The sequence below is a fragment of the Physeter macrocephalus genome, chromosome 10, assembly GCF_002837175.3.
Source record: "Physeter macrocephalus isolate SW-GA chromosome 10, ASM283717v5, whole genome shotgun sequence".
NCBI lineage: Eukaryota > Metazoa > Chordata > Mammalia > Artiodactyla > Physeteridae > Physeter > Physeter macrocephalus.
The window spans coordinates 83,539,398-83,561,726 of record NC_041223.1 but is presented as its reverse complement, the minus strand read 5'-3'; the positions used below and the strand labels follow the sequence as shown (position 1 = coordinate 83,561,726).

General features: G+C 43.4%; 1 protein-coding gene across 3 annotated transcripts in view; it reads right to left on the bottom strand.

The window, feature by feature from the left end:
• Positions 1 to 22,329, bottom strand: part of KCNQ5 (potassium voltage-gated channel subfamily Q member 5) — a 616,346-nt gene that overhangs the window by 223,948 nt on the left and 370,069 nt on the right. For all 3 annotated transcript variants that reach the window (XM_028494701.2, XM_028494702.2, XM_028494703.2), the window contains exon 2: positions 12,287 to 12,377. In XM_028494701.2, coding sequence (XP_028350502.1) covers positions 12,287 to 12,377 — 91 coding nt within the window. The remainder of the gene's footprint in view (positions 1 to 12,286; positions 12,378 to 22,329) is intronic.

Below are 22,329 nucleotides of genomic sequence, written 5' to 3'. Positions count from 1 at the left end.
GCCCGGAGCCTGTGCTCCGCAACAGGGGAGGCGACGGCGGGGGGGGGCGCGCATACCACAAAAAAAAAAAAAAAAAAAAAAAAAAGGAGAGCAGAAAAATTTGGATGAAGAATATGCTAAACCATCATCTGACACAGGTTTTTATCCCTGTGATTTATTTGACCTAAGAATGACACCTCCCATGTCATCCTTATGACCTAAGGATGCTCTGATGCCTTTCACTTGAAAAGCCCATATTATTAAGCAGAATGCAGCGTGTGCTTCTGAACTGGCAGAACGGATAAACTCGAACCCACTTATACCAGCTTTCCTACCACAGTGCAATAAATGCATTGATGAAATGCTGGAGAGGGTGTGGAGAAAAGGCAACCCCCCTATACTGTTGGTGAGAATGTAAACTGGTGCAGCTACTGTGGAAACAGTATGAAGGTTCCTTAAAAAACGAAAAAGTAGAGTTACCATATGATCCAGCAATCCCACTCTGGGCATATATTTGGAGAAAACTATAATTCAAAAAGATACATGCATCCCAATGTTCATAGCAGCACTGTTTACATACAATAGCCAAAACATGGAAACAACCTAAATGTCCATCAACAGATGAATGGATAAAGAAGATGTGGTACACATATACAATGGAGTATTACTCAGCCATAAAAAGAATGAAATAATGCCATTTGCAGTAACATGGATGGACCTAGAAATTATCATACTCGGTGAAGTAAGTCAGAAAGAGAAAGACAAATACCATATGATATCACTTATATGTGGAATCTAAAAAAATGATACAAATGAACTTATTTACAAAACAGAAACAGACTCACAGACATAGAAAACAAACTTATGGTTACAAAGGGGAAAAGGGGCGAGGGATAAATTGGGAATTTGGGATTAACAGACACAAACTACTATATATAAAATAGATAAATATCAAGGTCCTACTGTATAGCACAAGGAAATATATTCAATATACTATAATAAACCATAATGGAAAAGAATATGAAGAATATCTATCTATATCTGAATCACTTTGCTGTACACTTGAAACTAACACAACACTGTAAATCAACTCTACTTCAATTAAAAATAAATAAATAAATGCATCGATAAAAAGCTAGGTTTTAGGTAAGATTGCTCAGTAAAAAGATCAGGGCTTATGATAAAAATAGAGAAATAGAGTTAGGGCAAACCACTCTGAGCCTATGGAACTTTCTAAACAGAAACCTAACATAACCAACAATCCTAATAAGATACTAGTACAGTTAAAAAAAGATGTTGAGTTCTAATAGGGAGCTGCTTCAGCAATCCTGGCCGTCACCTACATCAATGTGGAGAGAGCCTGATGGGGTGTGTCGGGAGGGCGCAGGCCGCTGGGTTTGGAGACAAGGGCCCCGCATCACACGTCACAGGTAGAAAGGCGCAGGGTTTGCACAAAATACAGTGGTGCTAAAGATGTATCGCTTTACGTTTGTGTCGTTTGCACAGGCTGGGAAGAATTGTCCCATAGGCACTTCCAAGGCAGAGTGAGTTTCCAAAATAAAGAAGGCGCCATGGCGGTGTGCCCCCCTTCAGGCTTGCTGCGTTCAGCTAGGCTGATGTGCTTTACGCTCAGCCGCTGCCGATTGGGAAAAATCATCTTTAACTTCCCTGTTACGTTGACATCGTTACCCAATTGAGCATCACATATGAGGCAATTTGCATTACGGAATTGTGAAGAAAGAGAACAAATTGCATTTGCATAATACTCAAAATTCTCCACCTGATTTAAGTAGAAAAATGGTTTTGAGGAACTATGACAGACAGGGATAGGGAACGTATGAGTGTCAATGTACAGCTGGTGTGTACTGTGGGTAGGGCCTCTGGCTCACAGCATCCCTGATAGGTGTTTAGCGAATACTTGATGAGTGAATAAATGAATTAATGAATCGATGAGCAGCTCAAGGTAAAAGATATCCTTCAGGCTGCAGAGGGGACTCAAGGAAGCACTTGTCCTCTGAACATCCGCTCTGATGTTTCCCCTTTCTGACCCCAGCCCGGAGCTCTTTCCTGGGCTCTACAAGCAGACAAGCTTCCCAACCTGGTCACACACTGGCCTGCCTGAGCGGTGGGATGCCCATCCCTGCCTGGCTACAGTGACCCTGAGCATGCAAGCTCCACTGTGGGGGACCCCAGGGCAAAGCCAGCGAGTGAGCCAGGAAGCAGCTTGCAGGAGAGACGCAGATGGGTTGGCCAAGTGCGGCAGAACCCTGCAGCCCCCGTCAGATTCACAGGTGTGTCATCAGGTCACATGTTCCCCCGTTATTAGCACCATCCATGAAGTCAAATAGGCCAAAGAGGCAGGACGCCCTCCCCCCCGCCCCCCCCCCGCCCCCCACTGTGCAGGATGCCCTCTGGCCAGGCTGGGATGGTTCTTTTCTTTGAAGGCTGCACTTGATGTCGATTTGTACTTGATGCCACCTGATTTAAGGAAGTAAAGTTCAGGAGAGTTAGGGGTGGGCGGTGGGGGCCAGAGTGAGTCCTCCCTCCTGCCCGCACACCCAGGGCTGGTGCTCCTCCACTCCCGGCCTCACCCGAGGGTGTCTTGGTTGATGCTGCTCTGTTTCCGGAGGGGGCTGTCCAGGGTTTCTCCGGATGCGCAGGTCTTGCAGCACCGACACGCCTGCAGTCTCCAGTAGCCGCAGCTGGAGGGCCGGCCACACTCGCAAGTCTCCATTCTGTTCTCCATTTTCCAGTATGTTCTGTGGATTCATTATGATTTCCAGCCCTAGAGGAAGCCAGGGCTGCAGCATTCTCCTGGAATCCAGCCTGTAATGTTGTTTGTCAAGCTGCCATTTACAGCTTGGAAATTTTTTCTCTACTTTGCAGAAGCATGATGTGTCTTTTCACCTTAATCGTGACCCCTGATATAGGCCTGCATGGGGAACAGGGACCCCCATATTCCAACCCAATATTCAATATCTGAGCATGAGGTAGCCCAGCAGGGGAACAGGGCCCCCGCCATATTCCAACCCAGTATTCGGTATCTGAGGGTGACATAGGCCTGCACAGGAACAGGGGGCCACCCCATCACTTCCAGCTTTGCCTTTATATAGTTCCAACCCCAAATTCCCTATATAAGCGTGATCAGTAGTGCCTATATTGAAAATAGATTTTGGTAATCTTATCCATAGTTTTCATGAGAAATCAATGACTTGAGACAGGTTTATTCTCTCTGTCCATATATGTTAAAGTGGGAATTAAAATGTCAAATTAACCCATTTTTCTTTCATCTCCTAATTTTATAATTTATTCTCTATAAACGCATGCTTTCAAGGCTTTTCATTTTTTTCTGTGTCAGAGCCTGTAGACAGGAATGTGCTCTAGATCTGCTTCCAGGGCAGGATAGTGCCTTACTCATATCTGGGGCTCCAGTCCCCTGCACAGGGGCTGGAAGGTAGGAGGCACTTCATATAAATTGAGTTAAAACTGCAGCAAATTAAGGCCCGGAGCACGGGTAATTAGGAGAGGGGGAATGACGTCGACAGCTCCCTGAGGGCTGCCACCAGTGACCCCCTACTCCGGTCCATTCTAAGTCAGGCACTGCATCGGGGCTTAATTTTGGTGCCATATCTATGATACTGTGAACATTTCAATACTGATGCTGTGCAATTAAACCACTGGCCGTCTTGCCGTCTTCTTCCATCAAATTTCTTGATAATTTGCCACCAGCTCCCACTGTATGAAGTGCTGTTGCTGAGTCAGCTTTGGATCCTGTGCTCCAGAGATGTACAGTCCGAGCCATGCCTCACTTTTCTCCACTCCCTCTGGCTTCCTCTCCCTCAGTCATCCTGGTCCTCTTGCCCTTCCGAGGCTTTTACCCTGGATGCTCCACCTGCCTGGAACGTTCTTTCCTCTAATCGCTGCACGGCGGGTTGCCCCACCTCACTGAAGTCTCTGCTAGGAGCTACCCTATCCGGTGGACCTCTCTGAACACACGATGGAAACACCCAGTTATCTACTCCTTTTTCCTGCTTTGCTTTTATATTTAACACTTGATTGGTTCATTCGTTTACTCTATGTCTTCCCAACACAAATGTGCGTTCCACCAGGACAGAGTTTTGCCTGCTTTGCTCGTTGCCGTATCCTCAGCTTCCCCCCAAAAGCCTCACGGACACTGGGAGCCGCAGAAATGCTGTGGAGTAAATGAAGAAGGGAGGAGATTCACCATCAAGCGGCTGCTGCTGAGGGAAGCCGAGGGAAGAGCCAGTTCATTCCAGGCAGAAGCAGGGGTCTGAGCAGGTTTCAAACGGTGGAAATTACTTAAACCTGGAAAGGTGGTAAGGGAAGGGTGCTCTTCCTTCTGTTGCAACCCCTCTTGGACTCTATCATTTTCTAGCAACCCTCTACCACCACCTTGCTGCTCTCTTTCCCTCTCGGCTGAATATGCCTTTGTGGCGTCAAAGGGCACAGCGGGTCAGTGTCAGTGTGGGCCTGGCTGAGGGCTGCTCATCATGTCCTGACACAGAACCGTGCAGAGCGGTTCTGTGACACACACTGGACCACCCGGTGAGACACCGGTGCTCACGTCGGAAGTGTGGAAGTTCTTTGCTTCCTTACTTGTGGATAGAGACATGGTCTTGTTCAGGCATAGTTCCATTATCTTCAACTTCAACAACTCTTCCCTCTGAATCTGAAGTACTTTTCACAGAGCAACTCCCCTACTATATTATTATCCCTTGGTTAAGATTCAGTGTAGGTGCAAACTGCTCCTGCATTTTCTTTTCCGTCATCAGCAGATTGATGAGGGTCGTTAGCCTCCATGAATCATTTTAAAGTTTATTTGCATTTGCCTTGATGAAAGACAAGCAAAGGAAAATAACTGCAGTTTTCAGTGTTGGTTGGGATATTCTGAGCGCTTTCTGCAGGAAATTACAGGGATGTGATAAACAGACAGGAGCACTGCTCATTCCTCAGTTCTGATCACTTCACATCTCCCACCCACGGAAGACTGAAGACCCTCGAACGGATCCTTGTCCTGACATTCTGTTATCCTGTCTTATAATGTTCATGCCAGAGCTTTAAATGTAAAGATCTCATGTAATCTTCTACATCAAATCCATATAATTTTATGTGCAAGCCTTTCTACTTTGCAAGGATGGGTAAATGTGTCTGCGGCTGATTCCCCACTCCGCCAATACCGACAGATGGGAAATGGTAACAACCTAATTCTTCAACACCGTGTTACATAATAGGTAGTTTACAGCAATTAAAAAAAAAAAACCACAAAAACCCCGCGTGTATCCACATTAGAAAAAGAAAACAAACATGGAACACAGATTAATTATGTAGTTATTAGCTTTTCAAGGGGGACTCTACACTTAACAAAAGAATGCACTACAGATTTTCTTTAAATAGTAAGCTACACTAGTGCATTGAAGATATAATTAGATCTGCCTAAGTTGGATTTGTACACATTTCAGGAACTGATTCATTGTGCACAGAAACAGCAAACCCATGTTTGCTTTGCTACACGAAGCAAAACCAGCAAGTATGCATAAACTCTATTCAGAAGGTGCCAAACAGCTAAGATGTTTGGGAAAACCTGGATCTCTGACCATGTGTTTGAGTCTCGTCCAGATGTTTAGAACAATCCATTTGTGGTTGGGAGCCCTTCTAACACAGCAGGAGGGCAGAGGAGCAAACACACTGAGATATTCTTTTCTTGCTAAAACTGATAACGACATTCCTTTTACTGCTTGTGGGTGAGCAATTTTAGAAATGACCAGCTTCAGTGAAAATTTTGCAAATGATATACACCATTTTCATTAAGAGGTCATCAGGTGAAGATTTGTCACCGGAAATATGTACAAATCATCATGTTGGACAATCTACATGTAAAGGCCCAAAATGAATACTTTAAAATTAATCTGGAAGATAAGAAGATATCCAATACAAAGGAAATGCACTCCAAAACAGCACTGCTGTTAAGAAGGTGGGATATGAAATGCAGAAACATACAACCTCAGGCTCGTGAAATCAAAACAAACCGACACAAAACTTTCCCCGACAGTTTAACTGGAGCTCGGAGCGCTCTCTTCACCAGCACCGTGCTCAGCTCACCTGCGCAAAGTGAGCTGGGACTGTTTGCCCCACAGATCGGGCTGTTGATTGTTTACAAAATCAGATTTGGAATTCTTTTTTTTTTTTTTTTTTTTTTTTTTGTGGTATGCGGGCCTCCCCCTGCCGCGGCCTCTCCCGTTGCGGAGCACAGGCTCCGGAGCGCAGGCCCAGCGGCCATGGCTCACGGGCCCAGCAGCTCCGCGGCACGTGGGATCCCCCCAGACCGGGGCGCGAACCCGGTTCCCCTGCATCGGCAGGCGGACGCGCAACCACTGCGCCACCAGGGAAGCCCAGATTTGGAATTCTTGATACAAAGAACTGCTAGTGGTGTGAAGGGATAAACCCATTTGTGATAACTTTGTAGATGGACTCTGTAAGAAAAGAGAAACTAACAATCTAAATGAGAGGGTCGCGGGCATCACTTGGCATATATAGAACCACAAGGAAGCCTCAGTCGGCAGAGCTTCCCTGAGCCCTGGAAACACACTGGGGAGACCCATCGGTCTCGACTGAGGCACAGGAGGGTGCGAGGTGGCAGCCAGGCCTGGGACGCAGCCTGGGCTCTTGTACAACTTGTTACGGTAAAATGGGAGGAATAATACTTACATAGCAAGGTTGTTTTGGTTTCTTTTGTTTTAATAAGAAATCAAGGAGTCTGATATGTGAAAGGTACTTAAAAAAATGCTAGTTCCCTTACAGTTCTGAAGAATTTACAAAACCTAGGAAATCAACACCAGCTTTTCACTGTCCCTGGCACTTGGGCACACGGCTTTGCATTATCCTCTTGAGTTCATAAATTCTGTGCCCAGAGTGGGCTGAGCAAGGCGCTCTGTTAGATCCCAGGCTATCCCTCAGCAGTGCTCCACCCAGCCAGCTGACACTGAGGGAAGAGCTTTGAAAGCCATGAGCATGGTCATCTGACGCATTTACCAGAAAACTACAAGAGTAGAAATCTGTTTCCTTAGTCACCAAACATAAGCGGTTATTGCGCACACGAGCAATGCACTGAATGCGTGCCAAGGAGTCACTTCCGGTTAGATGGACACGCCTGTGTGAAGAGGTGCCGTAATTTACAGTGTTTGTGGTGAGATACTTGTTTTCTATTACAAAAGTACGATATGATCTCAAATGCAGCCTTTTCAAATACCCCCGGTTCACTGCCCTTGTGCCTCTGTTAGGTTCCACTGTATATGGAAGAGCCCGTGACTGTAATATTTGATGCATTCTCTGTGCTGAGCCCAGGGCTAAGCACTGGGATTTAATCCTCACAACAGCTTTATGAAGTAGCAGATATTACTACCCACTTTAAACAGATGAGAAAACCAAGACACAGAGAAGTGGTTTCCTGAACTCACTAGCAGGGGGAGTGCGGTTCTGGATGAGAACGATGAGAGCCTCCCCTTGGGGTGGGGGAAAGAGAGTGGAGGACTCCGTGGGGACCCCAGGAGGTGAGGAGGCACCTGCCCCTAACATGCTGGTGCGCTCAAGGAAACAAGTGGAAAGCGCGAGTGTCAAGGAGGTGGGTACCCTGGAAGCTTGTCCAGGGGCCGGTTTGCCTAAAGGAGCTTCCTGTCGGAAGTGTGGGTGTCTTACTTGCCAGAAATAGAATTAGTTAGAATGTGGGAATATCTTTTAAAATCTTAAAAAAAAACCCCAAAGAGACAGAGTTATGAAAACATACACAACTGTGATATGTGATTTACACATAAGTCTTCAAAATTTACACCTGTGTTGTATTTGTGACCAAAAGTGTACAAAAGTGACTTTACTGTAATTTGTTGCAGACATTTAAAAGCCATTCCTATTACTATTGGATGGCAATTCTTTAGATATGCTTCATCTTGGGAACTAAAAACATTGCTAGTCAGAATTGTGTTCTATGTATTCTGTTTGGTTAAATTCAGAGGATAGACAGACTTTGAAATCAGATTAACTGTTTCAAAAATACATGCTAAAAGAATAAATACAACAGTCCCTAAATAATTAAGATTTCTCTTGGCTTTTTCCAGTATTCTACAACTGATTGAACTTTTATAATATACTTTATGAACTGATAGTGAAAAGAATTAAAATACACATGCTTTTCCAGTTTATTACTAAATAAGAAAAACAAAAAAACAAAGGCTATATACTTGATCTTTTTTTGTCAAAATAAAACACAACAGTCTTTGGAGAAAACACTGATAAAAAGAATAACATCGGTAAAACCTCAGACCCGCAACACAGTCCAAATATTTTTAGGTAGGTTTTAAGATTACACTTTGGTTTAAAACATACACCTCGACAATTTATCACTATAGCACAAAAATAGGAGGATATGCAAACTCTCTCCCTACAGAAAGCCGTGTAGCAACGGCTTTCAGAGACCATCCATCTGTAGCACTTACTACACTGCTTAATACAAAGGCCTCACTTGCATAAAAGGACTGGTTTCTATTCTGCTGAATCTAAAGGCATTCAAGACTGAGGGATACTCCTACATTGTTGGTAGGAATGTAAATTGCTACTGCCAATTTATGGAGGTTCCTTAAAAAACTAAAAATAGAGCTACCATATGATCCAGCAATCCCACTCTTGAGCATATATCCGGAGAAAACTCTATTTTGGAAAGATACATGCACCCCAATGTTCATAGCAGCACTATACACAATAGCCAAGACATGGAAGCAACCTAAATGTCCATCAACAGATGAATGGATAAAGATGTGGTACATACATACAATGGAATATTACTCAGCCATAAAAAAAGAATGAAATAATGCCATTAGCAGCAACATGGATAGACCTAAAGATTATCATATTAAGTGAAGTAAACCAGAGAAAGACAAGTAACATATGATAGCGCTTATATGTGGAATCTAAGAAATGATACAAATGAACTTATTTACAAAACAGAAACAGACTCACAGACATAGAAAACAAACTGGTTACCAAAGGGGAAGGAGCGGTGAGGGATAAATTAGGAGTTTGAGATTAACCTATACACACTACTATATATAAAACAGATAAACAACAAGGTCTTACCGTATAGCACAGGGAACTATACTCAATATCCTATAATAAACCATAATGAAAAAGTATATATATATATATATATATATACATACACATATATATAGCTGAATCATTTTGCTGCACACTTGAAACACAACATTGCAAATCAACTATACTTCAATTTAAAAATATACAAATATCAAAATTATTATGTTGAGTAAAAGAAGCCAAACACAAGACTATCTCTATAATATCTAATTGTTTCACTCAACATAATGATGCATATAATTATCATACATATGACATATATGAAATATATATGATATGTACAATGGTACTTTTGTTACAACAGCCCTAAGAAACTAATACACATGACAATATGTGTTTCTCAAAACTCATGAAATTATACACTTAAAATGGGTGATGCTTATTCTATGTAAATTGTATCCCAATAGACCTGATTAAAAACAAGGGCATTAGAGGAAAAAAAAAAAAGACTGAGGGGTAAAAGAAGACTTACAAATGGCCAACAGGTATATGAAAAGAACTCAACATCACTAATCATCAGGGAAATGCAAATCAGTACCACAATAAGATACCACCTCACACCTGTTAGAATGGCTATTATTAAAAAGCGAGAGAGAAGTGTTGGACAGAATGTGGAGAAAAGGGAACCCTCCTACACTGTTGGTGGGAATGTAAATTGGTGCAGCCACTATGGAGAACAGTATGGAGGTTCCTCAAAATATAAAAAATAAAACTACCATATGATCCTGCGATCCCACTCCTGGGCATACATCCCTAGAAAACTATAATTCGAAAAGATGCATGCATGCCGATGTTCACAGCAGCACTATTTACAGTAGATGAGACTTGGAGACAACCTAAGTGTCCGCTGACAGATGAATGGGTAAAGAAGATGTGATGTGATATATATATCACACACACATTGGAATAATATTCAGCCATAAAAAGAACAAAAGCTTGCCATTTGTGACAACATGGATGGCTCTTGAGGGCATTATGTTCAGTGAAATAAGTGAGACAGAGAAAGACAAATACTGTATGATTTCACTTATGTGGGACCCCTGAACTTGCAGAAACACAGTAGATTGGTGGTTGTGCAGGTGCGGGTGCAGGAAATGGGTGAAGGTGGTCAAAGTGTACAAGCTCCCAGTTATAAGACAAATGAGTTCTGAGGATCTAATGTGTAGCACGGTGCCTATAGCTAACAGTACTGAACTGTCCACTTGACCGTTTTGCTAAGAGTAGATCTTAGGAGTTCTCACCACACACGCACACACACACACCACACACACAATGGCAACCATGTGAGGTGATGAACTGTTAACTAACTTCACTGTGGTAGTCATTTTGCAATATGTATGTATATAAAATTGTCACGTTACACACTTTAACTTTCACAATATTATATGTCAATTATATGTCAATAAAGCTGGCAAAATAAAAAAGATGAGCGACGTGTAAAATGTCTACATTTTTATCTACTCACATGCACTCTAGTTACTGAACTCTGGTCACTTGTCCACTGCTCAGGAAGTTTTAAAAATCATGATATTAACCAGCTTTCGGCTTTTGAATACCGTGAGTTTCTCTGGATTATTTAGAAACTCATTAGCAATGACTGAATTTATATTTCAGAGATTTGGAGGATGTAAACCTCATATTTTGGATTCTTGACCTGGTTATAAAAGAAACCTTTTTACCAGATCCTTAATGCTTGATTTACTCATAATATATATCATTGGTCATGCAGTAAATCCAGTTTTTCATGCTCCCAGGTCTAAAAGTCAGATTCATACTCTCGATCTAAAATTCCCAGCTGCAGTTCTGTATATGTACCCAAAAGCCAGCTCTGCCTTAGACCTCGGCTCAGACCATTTGTTGTTATCAAAGGGGCACATGAGGCTAAAAGCCCACTTGCTACCCGAATGGAACCTTGTAAATGGAACAAATCCCCAGTGGGCTCTTCGGTCTATCTGTTTTCTATCTTGGGTTTCAACATAGTAACCTCGACGTTAGCAATATACCGATGAGCACGATTTGCATGGAGACGAACTGGGATAGATTTGTTCCAGGTTCAGAAGTGATTTCTCCCTGTCACAGGGCAGAGACTTGATGAAGTCTCGGCACTCTAAGCACAAACCAGCCTCTGCGAGCACAGGGGAAAGAGCAGCTGCCCAGGTTGTACGAGCTGACATCCTTCACTTCCCACCTTCAAGGTAGGAATACTTTTCTTGTATTAAATGCTCGCTGCTGTGCATAACCAATTTCTGTTTATTAAGGCACATGGCCATCTTACCCCACCCACTCTTTCTCTCTTTTCCTCTCTAGTTAAGCAGGTTTTATGGAAAAAGTGAGTTGTTCCAATCTATAGTTCATTCAGACAGTCCTGAGACTGTCAAGTTTGATTTTTGGGACTGAGTGAGTGGGTCAAAATGGATGTAAATGAACCAAACTTTCAATCAGATGTGATTTGAGTATACAGTGCTATAGTTCAGTTGTAATAGAAAGCAGAAGAGTTGAAAAGGCCCAGAATAATTCCGACTAAAATATCTTGGGGTATTTTTCCATTTTAAAATGAACTGAGCAATTCTCTGTGGTTGAGCATTGACAGCATAATGGAAACAGAGCAAATTGCAGAATTTCTCACCAGGTAACTTCATTAGCAGCAGAATTCATAATGCAGCCTGCTGGCTGAAAAGAGCATGAAGCCTTCTGTTTTCTTAGGAGGTGCCATATGCTCAGAGTTCTTGGCCGACTATACATAGTTACTGCCAAACTGTGGTTATTGGAAAACGCTCTCTATCCTGTAACTTTCAGCAATATTGTAAGAGACCTCAGAGATGCTGATTCTTCTTGTAATTTATTACCATAGAGAAACATAATTAAACCTGCTTCCAAGTATTGCCTCCTACTTATGCTGCAACTATAACACATGATACTGATACGTAATAGCAATCTAGAATATTTCTATGTATTCTTGCGGATTGACTAAAGGTTAAAAAGGCAGGCAAATGTTTCAGTGACCTTCGAAACTTTTATACTTCACAGAAACTCTCTTTTTTCTAGAGATAACTTTTTGTGGGACAAAATGCATTGCATAAATATTACAGACAATTCTTGTATTAGGTAAACTTTATGTACATTTTTGTTCATATGTTTCACTTACCAGAATCAAGAGGCAACTTGAGGCCAATTTTGTGTGCTCGGGGATGGTGGAAAACACTGACAAAATCAAGCAACCAAAGACAAGGAGAAAACTGTAAAACAACAAAAAAAGAGAAAGCTGATGAGAAACTTGCCTTAGCATGACAGACTTAAGTTATTATTTCTAATGGACAAAGCACCAGATCCATTTGAATTGGCATTGATTAAATCATAACAGCCCTAAAAGGGACTAGCCATTTTGAATATCAAAACACAATGTGATGTGCGGTGCAAATGGGGCTCCTTTGCAACTTTACTGATGAAAAGGATGAATGTGTGTGTGTACGTATGCGTGTGTGCGTGTGTGTTGCGTGCTACACTTAAATGTCCACAGCTAAGAACGTGCAAATTTCCTATAAAGGGCTTTCCTGAGCAGGGGCCCTGAAAGGCCCAGACGTGCTTAGTTCTCCTGTTCCGCAGCACAAGCGGCAGCCGCTCTCCTGTCAAAGGAGCAGACTCGCGCTCCCGTTCGGCAGCTCTGGTGAACTGTCAAGGGTTCTAAGTGGTTACTAAGCCACTGGCTCCTTTTCAGAGTCTAATATTGTTCCTGGATTCTCATTTGCCATTTCTTTATAGTAATAATAAGAATAGAAAATGACTTCCTCTGCTATCCATATGCTTTCCATTCCCTTCCAGTCAAACCCCTAGAGAAATGCCCCCAGCTCTACTTGTGCTGCAGTGACAGAGAGCATTTTCTACTAGTCCATCTACAGACATTTTTATTCCTAGAAATACGGAACTTCTGGAGTCCGGGGCGGTGGGGGGAGGGAGCCGGGTTTCCAAAGTAAACGTCTAATAAAAAGGGCAGGCTCGGTTTTAAAGTTGAAGTTACTTACCCTGAAATTCAAAAAAAAAAAAAAAAATCCCAATATCTGAGCTATTTTCCCTACAAGTCATATTTCTTACTTTTACTCACATCGTGTTCATCTCATCTTTTACTCAACAATCTCCTGTAAAACATCAGCTCTGTGCTCTTTAGTACAGCTGGCCTCTGCCTCCTCTTGACTTGCCCTCATGAAGCTGCACGTCTTTCTACCACACTTGACTGGGGGCTCCCAAGGGCTGATAGCCAGGGATTGGTGACTTATGGCCTGGGGACAAATCTGGCCAATAAAGTTTTATTGGCACACAGCCACACCCGTTCATTTGTGTATTCCCTATGGCTGCGCTCACACAAGAACTGCAGAACTGAGACTTGTGCTCTAAGCACAAGACTGAAATATTTACTCTCTGGCCTTTAGAGGAAAGTTTGCTGACTCCTGATTGATACCATGTATTCCTTATTTCTTTATATCTATTTCAGCACAGAACCCGAAGTGGGTATGCTGATAATTACTCACATTCGGAGGGTTTCGTATAAGCGAGATACTGAGCTAAGCCCCTTTCACATGCACTATCCACATTATCCTCTCAAATTTATGGAGTAGAAATCTCATTGTTCCCATTTTTCAGATATGGAAACTGAGAATTAAGAACATATTGTGACTCATCCCAGGCTGCTTGGCAGGAAGAGGGGTTCAAGCACTTTGTGTCCTTGAGTTGCCACATGGTGTCGCTGAGGAGCACAGAGGAGGACGGCAGTGATGTTCTTGGCTCAGCAAGACTTCTGGAGGTACTTCTCTACCTCTTGCAACTGACAGGAAGGTAGTTATTCTGAATAGCAGAAGCCTTCAAGAGGAAGGACTCTACTAGGGAGAAAACGTGGTACGTGAGTTAATAACAACTCATCATACTTTTGTCTCATGTACCTGATGATTCAGGATTGTTTGGACTATATTTTAAATTGGCCCTAGCAGACTGGGAATTGTAAACTAGACATCAAATTCCAGCGCACCTACAGACCCCCGAACTACTCACGAGAAAGTGAAATCCAGGTATCACTGAGGGAGTTTGGAGGATGAAGGGGCATCAAGTAAAGACAGTGACAGATGTTTCCCTCCAGTGAGGGGCTGTTATCTGTAGATGCCTCCTGAGTCCAGGTTCACCAGAAAACAATCAAAGAAGCAAGCAGGGGATGACTCAGTCACTAAGACACCTTCTTCCAAGGGCATCTCAACAGCGGCCTCATGATCTCCATGTTTGTTCAAAACAGACCTACATCAGGAGCCCTTTTGCTAGCAGCTTCTTCATTAACAGTTGGGTGTTGCTTAATCTTTTCCCTTCATGTCATTACTTTGCCCATTTTCTTTCTTGAGCTGATCTTACCCTCCTTTCTGATAAGAGTAGTTTCTGTGCTAGAATTGTTATTTCTATGGGGACCCATCTGACGACAGCAAGCCAAATACCTGCACTGCCCTGGCTGCCTGAGGGGCTTTGATGAACAAATACGTTCATTAATGAATTCCTTCCCTTCCTCAACCATTCATCCACTTGTCCAATCAGCAAATATTGATTAAGCATATAATACCAGGCTGAGCCACAGGGATATAACAATAAATAAGATTTTCTTTTCTTGCCTTCTCAGAGTTCAGGATCTGTTGAGGCATACCGGGTAGTAAACAGATGTAAAAAGAAAATTAAAATTCTGAGTGATGATTGCGAGGATAGGGAAGGTACAGGGGACGCCAAGAGCATACAAGAGGGGAGGGATTAGGCAGGACTGGTTACTTCACTTGTGGAGTTGAGTGCAAAGTGAAAACGTGAGGGCCCTTTGTTTAAAAAGTATTAAGAATTTCAAGATGGTGACAGCAGAGCATGACACCAAGCGTGGCACCTTTCAAAGTTCTGGGCTCCATAGGACTGCACAGGTGGAATGTCCACGAAGCCAAACTTGGGGTTTGGGAAGACTTCCAGAAGCACGTATGGACCAAAATGAGCCCTGAAGGCCCAGGAGGAGTTAGTCAGCAAAATGGCTGGGTGGCTGGGGAGAAGGACACTCTAGGCCATTCACCCGTGTGGGTGAAGGCCAGGTGCAAGTACAGTGTCACCAAAATTCACTAAGTAATCAACAGCGTAGAGTGAGTGAACCCCTGCTAGCTAGCTTATCCTCTGGTGGTTCATGAAAAATGTAAGGCCGGTCATGCCTGCAAGTTCATTTTCTGCACAGGGATCATCTTGGTTCCACTGAAAACATGTCCACGAAAGACGTCACGCCAAGCACAACCGAGGGACGAGGGTAAATCAAAGCAGCCCCTACCTGTAAGGAACTGAAGATCCAGTGCGGTGTGTGAGGTGAACACACAGGGTCATCATAAAGGGTAGAGATAGACGTGTGCTAGGAGAAATGCCCCAGTGCCTGAAAGTGGGGAGGGGCTCTCTTCAGTTGGGAATCATGGAAGCACATCAAGAAAATCTCCAAAAATGGGTGTTGCTGGAGCTGGTCTTTGAAGGAACGGTTGGGTTTCAACAAGAGAAGTTTCTGGAGGAACACATTCCAGAAAGAGGGTACCACAGGAGAAAGGCAACACAGCAGAATATGAATGAGATAAAGTATTTGCTCCCTGTTTCATGGAACAAAAAGTTATCGAGCTTAACTGTAGCACAGGATGAGATAGGTGGCTGAACTGGGAGTCTGGGGCCATGGTGGGTAAGTCAGGGTCTGTCCTTAGTTCAGGAGACAGTGGGAACCACTGAACATTTTTGAACAGGAAGCTAATATCAAAGCTGCTGTGCGGGAAAATAAGTCGGCAGGCGTGTGTGTTAGGATGTCTCTGAGTACCTGAGAAGCAGGGTCAGGAGTGATGGTGACCAGGTTAGGTTGTGAACTCACTGGCAGAAATGAGTGTAGGACAGAGAGGCAGACTGGATGCTGTGAACACAGGAGCTTCCTGACTTGGTAACTCTTAGGCTCAGGGGTAGAGGTGGGGAAGGGAGGGGGCGCTGAGAAGTCTCAGGTGTCTGTCCACAGTTATTGGTGATGCTCCTAACAAGCCAGGAGGGGAAAGTCAGGAGAGTGAGGAGGAAAAACCGATTTTGAGGAGAAGAGGACAAATCCAGTCTTGGACATCCACATGGAATTGTGTGTCTGAATCTTGGGCACAAAGTCTGGCTGGAATATGGAAGTGCTCTTCTCCTGGAGGAAGTGAATGTGTAGACCGAGCACAGAAGAAAGTGCAGACGGAGCACAGAAGGTTTGGGTAAGTGGCATAAAGGATATCTGGGGACACTTCCTCATCTTGGAGAGTGACACCATGGAGAAGGATGGACACACGCTGCTGTGAAGTGGCTCTTGGTGGCCCTGTCAGAGACAGACTCTCTGGCTGGAGAAGCACTGAGCTGACAGCGTCATCTCTGAGGGGCCCGCCTGCACTGCTGGGTCTGACTGTGGCTCTGCTGACCTCCCTGCTCCTGAGGGGCCCACACCTGTGTGCATGCTCTCGATGCCCCCTCTCCACCTGTCTGTGGGCTGAACAGAAGCGGGAACAGAGGCAACAATCACTGGACAAGGGGTGTCTTAATCCAGGGCCCACGGGCCTCCAAGGGGGTCTGCGGATAGAATTTTGAGGGGCTGTGGAAGTGGATGGGAAAAAATTACGTCTTTGTCACGAACCATGGCAAAAACCATGATGGTGTCAGCAGGACTCGAGACTCTGTGACTCAGAGAAATCACAGGTATTTTCATACACCATTTTACAGCTGTAGAGGAAACAGTTATGTTTCATCTTAAATACTGATGAAAAAACATCACTGTTGTAAGATTATGGTAGTTATTAGACCCACTGCTGGGAGTTGGTTTTTTAACACGTTAATAAAGAAGCACATGTATTACTGTATCAGAAACTTGTTTAATATTTTAACAATAGCATTTCAATATAATTTTTTTCTTTTGTAATCACCTGTATTTTATGCATTTAAAAACATTATGCTGAGGAATGGTTCACAGGCTTTACCAGACTGCTGATGGGTCCATGGCTCACAAAAAATTAGAAGCCTGTGGTGGGAGATATCTGAGGAGACCAGGGGCTGGGAGCTGGAAAATGGCCCGTTTGGCAGAGGTCACCAACTTAGGTAAGGTTTGGTTTTTTTTTTTTTTGATCCTAGAGCATTTCAGATATTTATTTCCGTATATTTAGCCCTAATTGTTTATTTTCCCCCTAGAGGTACGTCTTAAAATAATTTTGAAAAAATATGAATATTCTTTCTTTTATACATTAATCCTGAGATATCATAGAATCTGTATTCCTCCAAAATTATTCTGTAACAGCTACTGGCTTTTATTTTGCCTGAAGCAATCATTTATATTTCATTTCTGAGGAAATTCACTTTGATGTAGACCTTTCGTCCTTTAGAAGGCAGAGATTATTCTAAGAGGAGAAGAAGGGCATTTATGATGCAAAATACTATCAGTTCAAAGCCTTCTATGTATATTCCAGAAAACTACCATCAGCTTTTGTGGGCTAATTAAGAACCAATTTGCCAGATTTACTTTGGTAGAAAGCTCTACTTGGAAATATCATGGGGGCTTGTGCAACAGATGATGTCCATGACTTGGGAAGCCAAGGTCATGCTTTGAGCAGGGGGTTCCTTTTGCAAGAATTAAAGTGATGTGAAAATAAAGCACGTTACGCAACGTCATTCACACACACACACACCCCCAGCCCCGCAGGAGCCACTGTGAACTATGCCGTGGAGAAAGGAGATGCAGGGCTGATGCCACCAGTGGGCTCTCAGCGAGCTGAGCTCAGCTGGCAGGCAGACTCACAGCACGAGCTTTGTGGGCTGCCGTAACCACACAGTCCCACCTAGAAGGTGCTCTTGGCGAGTCCTTTGGGGGACAATGCGCTTTCCATGTGTAACTGTCCAAGTGAGTCAACTGTTTGGAAAACTCTGGGGGAGGGGAGATCTCAAATGTCTTAAACCGATTAGAATCATGGGATTAAAATAAAGAAGGCTAACAGGAAGAAGATAGGAAGTTTTTAAAGAAAACAACTCTTCAGAAATAACTTCCCAAGGAAATTCAACCCTAGCTCTGACTTCTCATAAATTTTTCAGTATTGCTTTGATAAGAGTGTGTATTTTTTTTTTTTTTTCTGAGCCCTGTGGCTTGCAGGATCTTGGTTCCCCAACCAGGGATTGAAGCCGGGCCCTTGGCAGTGAAAGCGCAGAGTCCTAACCACTGGATCACCAGGGAAATCTTAATAAGAGTGTGTATTTGAGGCAAGACCTCACAGGTGCATTGTGAATGATGAGGGCTGGAGCCCACACGCAGGCATCAGTGACCACAGACGACGCACCGGCTGCCCCCACACTTGCCTGAGGACATGCTCCCTAAGAAATCGAAACCTCACCACAAGAGAAATGGCTGGAGACCATTTTTTTTCTTCCAGCATCCTAAATTTGCCTTTATTTCTAAACTTGGCACTTTGCAAAATGTCCTTTCTGCATAATTTTTCCATAAAAGGGCATTTTGCATATGAAATCTATCCACCGCATGCCCTAGCTTCCACTGCAAAGCAGCAAAAATTAAATACGACATTTTTGGTGTCTTTAAAGGTGAGCTGAAATATTTGATTAAAAACACTGCACAATACTGCTTTTCAGGTGCAATGAGCCCTACACATTAATAAAGACCCTGATAAGTAAATACTAGCACCGTAACCTCTGTGAACTTGCAAAAATAGGTCACCAGCTAAGAGTTTCAAAAAGAGAAATGCTGCCTTTTACACCTGTGTGGGGTGAAAAGGAGATAAGAGGATCCAGGAGAGGGCGGTTTCCGCTTGTATGGCGAGTTTCCGCAGAGGGCCAGGCTGATGCCAGCGAGTGAAAACAAGAAAGAAGACCCAGAGCGGTACGAGAGCCCCCCTCAGAGCGGAAGCGTCGGGCCTGCTTCTCACCCAGGAACAGGAATCCCAGTGGCGAGAAGGGATCTGACTGTGCTCCCTCTCGAGCCAGGGGCTGTTGTAAAGATGTCACTGGTGGACGACTGTGCAGGCCCAACTCCTGAGCCCCCAGCACTTAGAGAAGCACAGGCCTGTGACAGACACTCCTACTGGAGCCACGTGTCCTGCTCCGGGGCCCCTCCTCACCTCACCCTCCTCTCCAGGGTCTGGACCCCGAGGACGCGCCCCTCCCTCCATGCTTGTTCTTCAGACACTGGAGGCGGCGTTACCACGACTCCCCGTCAGCCCTCAGATCACACACAGCCCGCATGTGAAGCAGCGCCTGTGTCTGTCTCCTTGTCACTGCTGTTTAAAAGCACATCCCGTTTGTTCCCGCATCCGTCAAGTTTGACTCAGGCCCATCTTTATCCTCCAGTCTCGGCAAAAGATGGAGCATTCAGTCATCAGCATGAAATATCTGCACTCTCAGTTCTTGTCAGGGAGTCCAAATCCAAACTTTCCACTGCCCAGCTATCAGCAAAAGTCTGCTTTCAAAAACGACTGTCTTGAAGATACGCACTTGCTCATTTTCCTGTATTTTTCCTGCTACGTCACAGGGCGTGGAGCAAACGTGGCCACGGACAACCTGCGTACTTGGACCTCATTACCTTGATTGCTCACAGAACTATTTTCATGAAACTATGTTTGCTTTTTTGCTGTTTTCTTGAGGAGTAAAAATCCTTTAACCAATTTACTATATTTTAAGAGTTCCTCTGTACTTCACCTTGTATTTGTTCAATGAGGTATCATGTAAGAAATTTCTCAGGATTTTATCACAAGAAACATCTTCTTGCAAAATGATGGGCAAATTGTTGGCCATTTTTAATGATTTTATGTTGCTGGGTCCAGATTTATTATAACGCATCAAAGTGTTTGTGGATGAAACTGAAAAACTTTTATGGATAAACGTTAATAAAACTTTAAAAATGTAATAGATCCTAAATGACTAAAGAGAGGAAAATATTCTGAGTGTCATAAAAAAGAGTAAAGTAGGGCACCTTGGACTCTGTATATTGATAAGCTCAATCACAACTCCTAGAAATATCCCAGATAGAATATAAGCAAATGAATTTTAATAAATTCAAGAGAACAGCTATGATTACCAGAAAGCAACACAGGTTCACCAACAGTAAGAAACACTAAACTGTGCTTATTTCCTGTTTTGATTGGTTTCCCAACTTGCTATATCAGGGGCACAGAGTATAGATAAAAAGTCTTGATTTCAGCAAAGCACTGGTAAGTGGTTTATAATATCCTTGAAGAAAAGAAGTGGAAATTCAGGCAGGATACACGCTACAACTCTTGGGAGGACATGTACCTGGTGAGAAGTCTGGAGAGCTGAGCCACGGGGTTTGTAAGAAAACTCTGAACACTTGTGTCTTGAACACAGGTGAAATCCTATGATCGATCAAGCCAAAGCACTATCCGTTGCTTCTGGGAAAAATGATGGGGTTTTACTTTATGGAGGCAGCGATCTTTTAACATAGTTGTCTCCTTGCCTTGGCTGCTAGGAAACTCGGCAGTGACTTTGTGACTTGTTTATAACAGTGCAGATCCCTCTGTTAGCAGCCTCAAGTCCTTTCTGAATGATACAGGGTATCTGGGGATTACCTGATGAAGGCGTGATTTTGTCTATAACTCCTCTTTCCTTGAAGTAGGAGTATTAATGCAGCCTAAAGTTGCACTCTTTTTAAAGAAGCAAATGACACCATTGGCTCAAATTTAACAATGTAAACTAAACCTAAATTTCTCTCATTTAAGTTTCTGAAAAGCTGTTTACATTTGTTGCTCTTACATTTTATTATGTTAATCTTGATTCATTTATTCCTAGCATGAACTACCAACTCCCTACTCCAAGAGTCCCCAGATGTTCTGTGCTTGTCTTCAGAGGCAACAGAACACTATTTCCTAAAGGGCCCGAGGTCTGCAATTTAGAAACCCACCAGTCAGGTCCTTGCCTCTGCAAGCTGTTTCTGTGTCCTTTCCAGGAAACACTACTGAGACTGAAAACCAGTGTATATGGTTCAGAGACAACAAATTTAAAATAAAAAACAAAACCACTTTTCCTACTGTCCTATATTCAATGAATGCAACAGGAGAGCATTCTATTTGATATTTTATATCTTTGTTACCCTGTTATATTTTTCTCTGAGCAAACAGCGTCATCTGGGATTCTTATTTGCTTGTTGATTTTGGTCTCTTCTGTTAGAATGTAAGCTCCAAGAGGGCAGGAACAGATTATCTCTCTTATTTGCCACTTCATTACCAGTAACCAGAATCAGGCCTTGTACTAGCAAATTCATTTATTCATGTAACATGTATTACTCAGGGCCTGCCATGTACCAGGCACTGTTCTTGGTGCTGAAGGCATAGTAGTGAATAAGAGAGACAGAAATCTGTGCCTTACATTCTAGTAGGAGAGTTGGGACATAAGCAATGTAAATAAATAAAATGTATACAATGTTAGAAAGTGATAATTGCTAAATAAAGGACAGGATGCAGACACTCAGGGATTTGAAAGTTTGGACAGAGTGCCCGGGAAGGTCTTATTAAGAAGGTGACACGTGTTGAATTTCGAATTTCAGAAGTGAAATCCCATGACCTATCAAGCCAAAGCAATGGTGCATTTGGGATTCAGCTGGCACAGGCCTCCCCGCTCTGCTCCCTAAAGCACTGCTTTTCTCATGTCAATTCCCTGTTTTAAAAGTTATCGTTCCCTTCTTTTGCTGCCACATCCAAACTCCTTTGCCTGGGTTTTAAGATCCCCATCGGAACATTAATTCCTCCATTCTCCCAGAGAGACCCTCTGGGCAGCCCCATCTGCTCTATTTTCTGCACAATACCATGTGTAATATGATAATGGGATATAGTAACGGAACTTCACCCTTCCATGTGCTGCTCCTGTGAGCCAGTAAGTCATATGGCAGCTGGTACCCACGCTCCTGCTTTCTGGCCCATCCAGCCCCCTGTCCACGTACCTCACTGCCTCTCCCCTAGAGCTGTTTTAAAGACTAAATGAGGCAGCATCAAACTCAGAATTTGTGGGGTTTTTTTTTGTTTGTTTTTTGTTTTTTTTTTGTTTTTTTTTTGCTGTACGTGGGCCTCTCACTGTTGTGGCCTCTCCCATTGCGGAGCACGGGCTCCGGAGGCGCAGGCTCAGCGGCCATGGCTCACGGGCCCAGCCGCT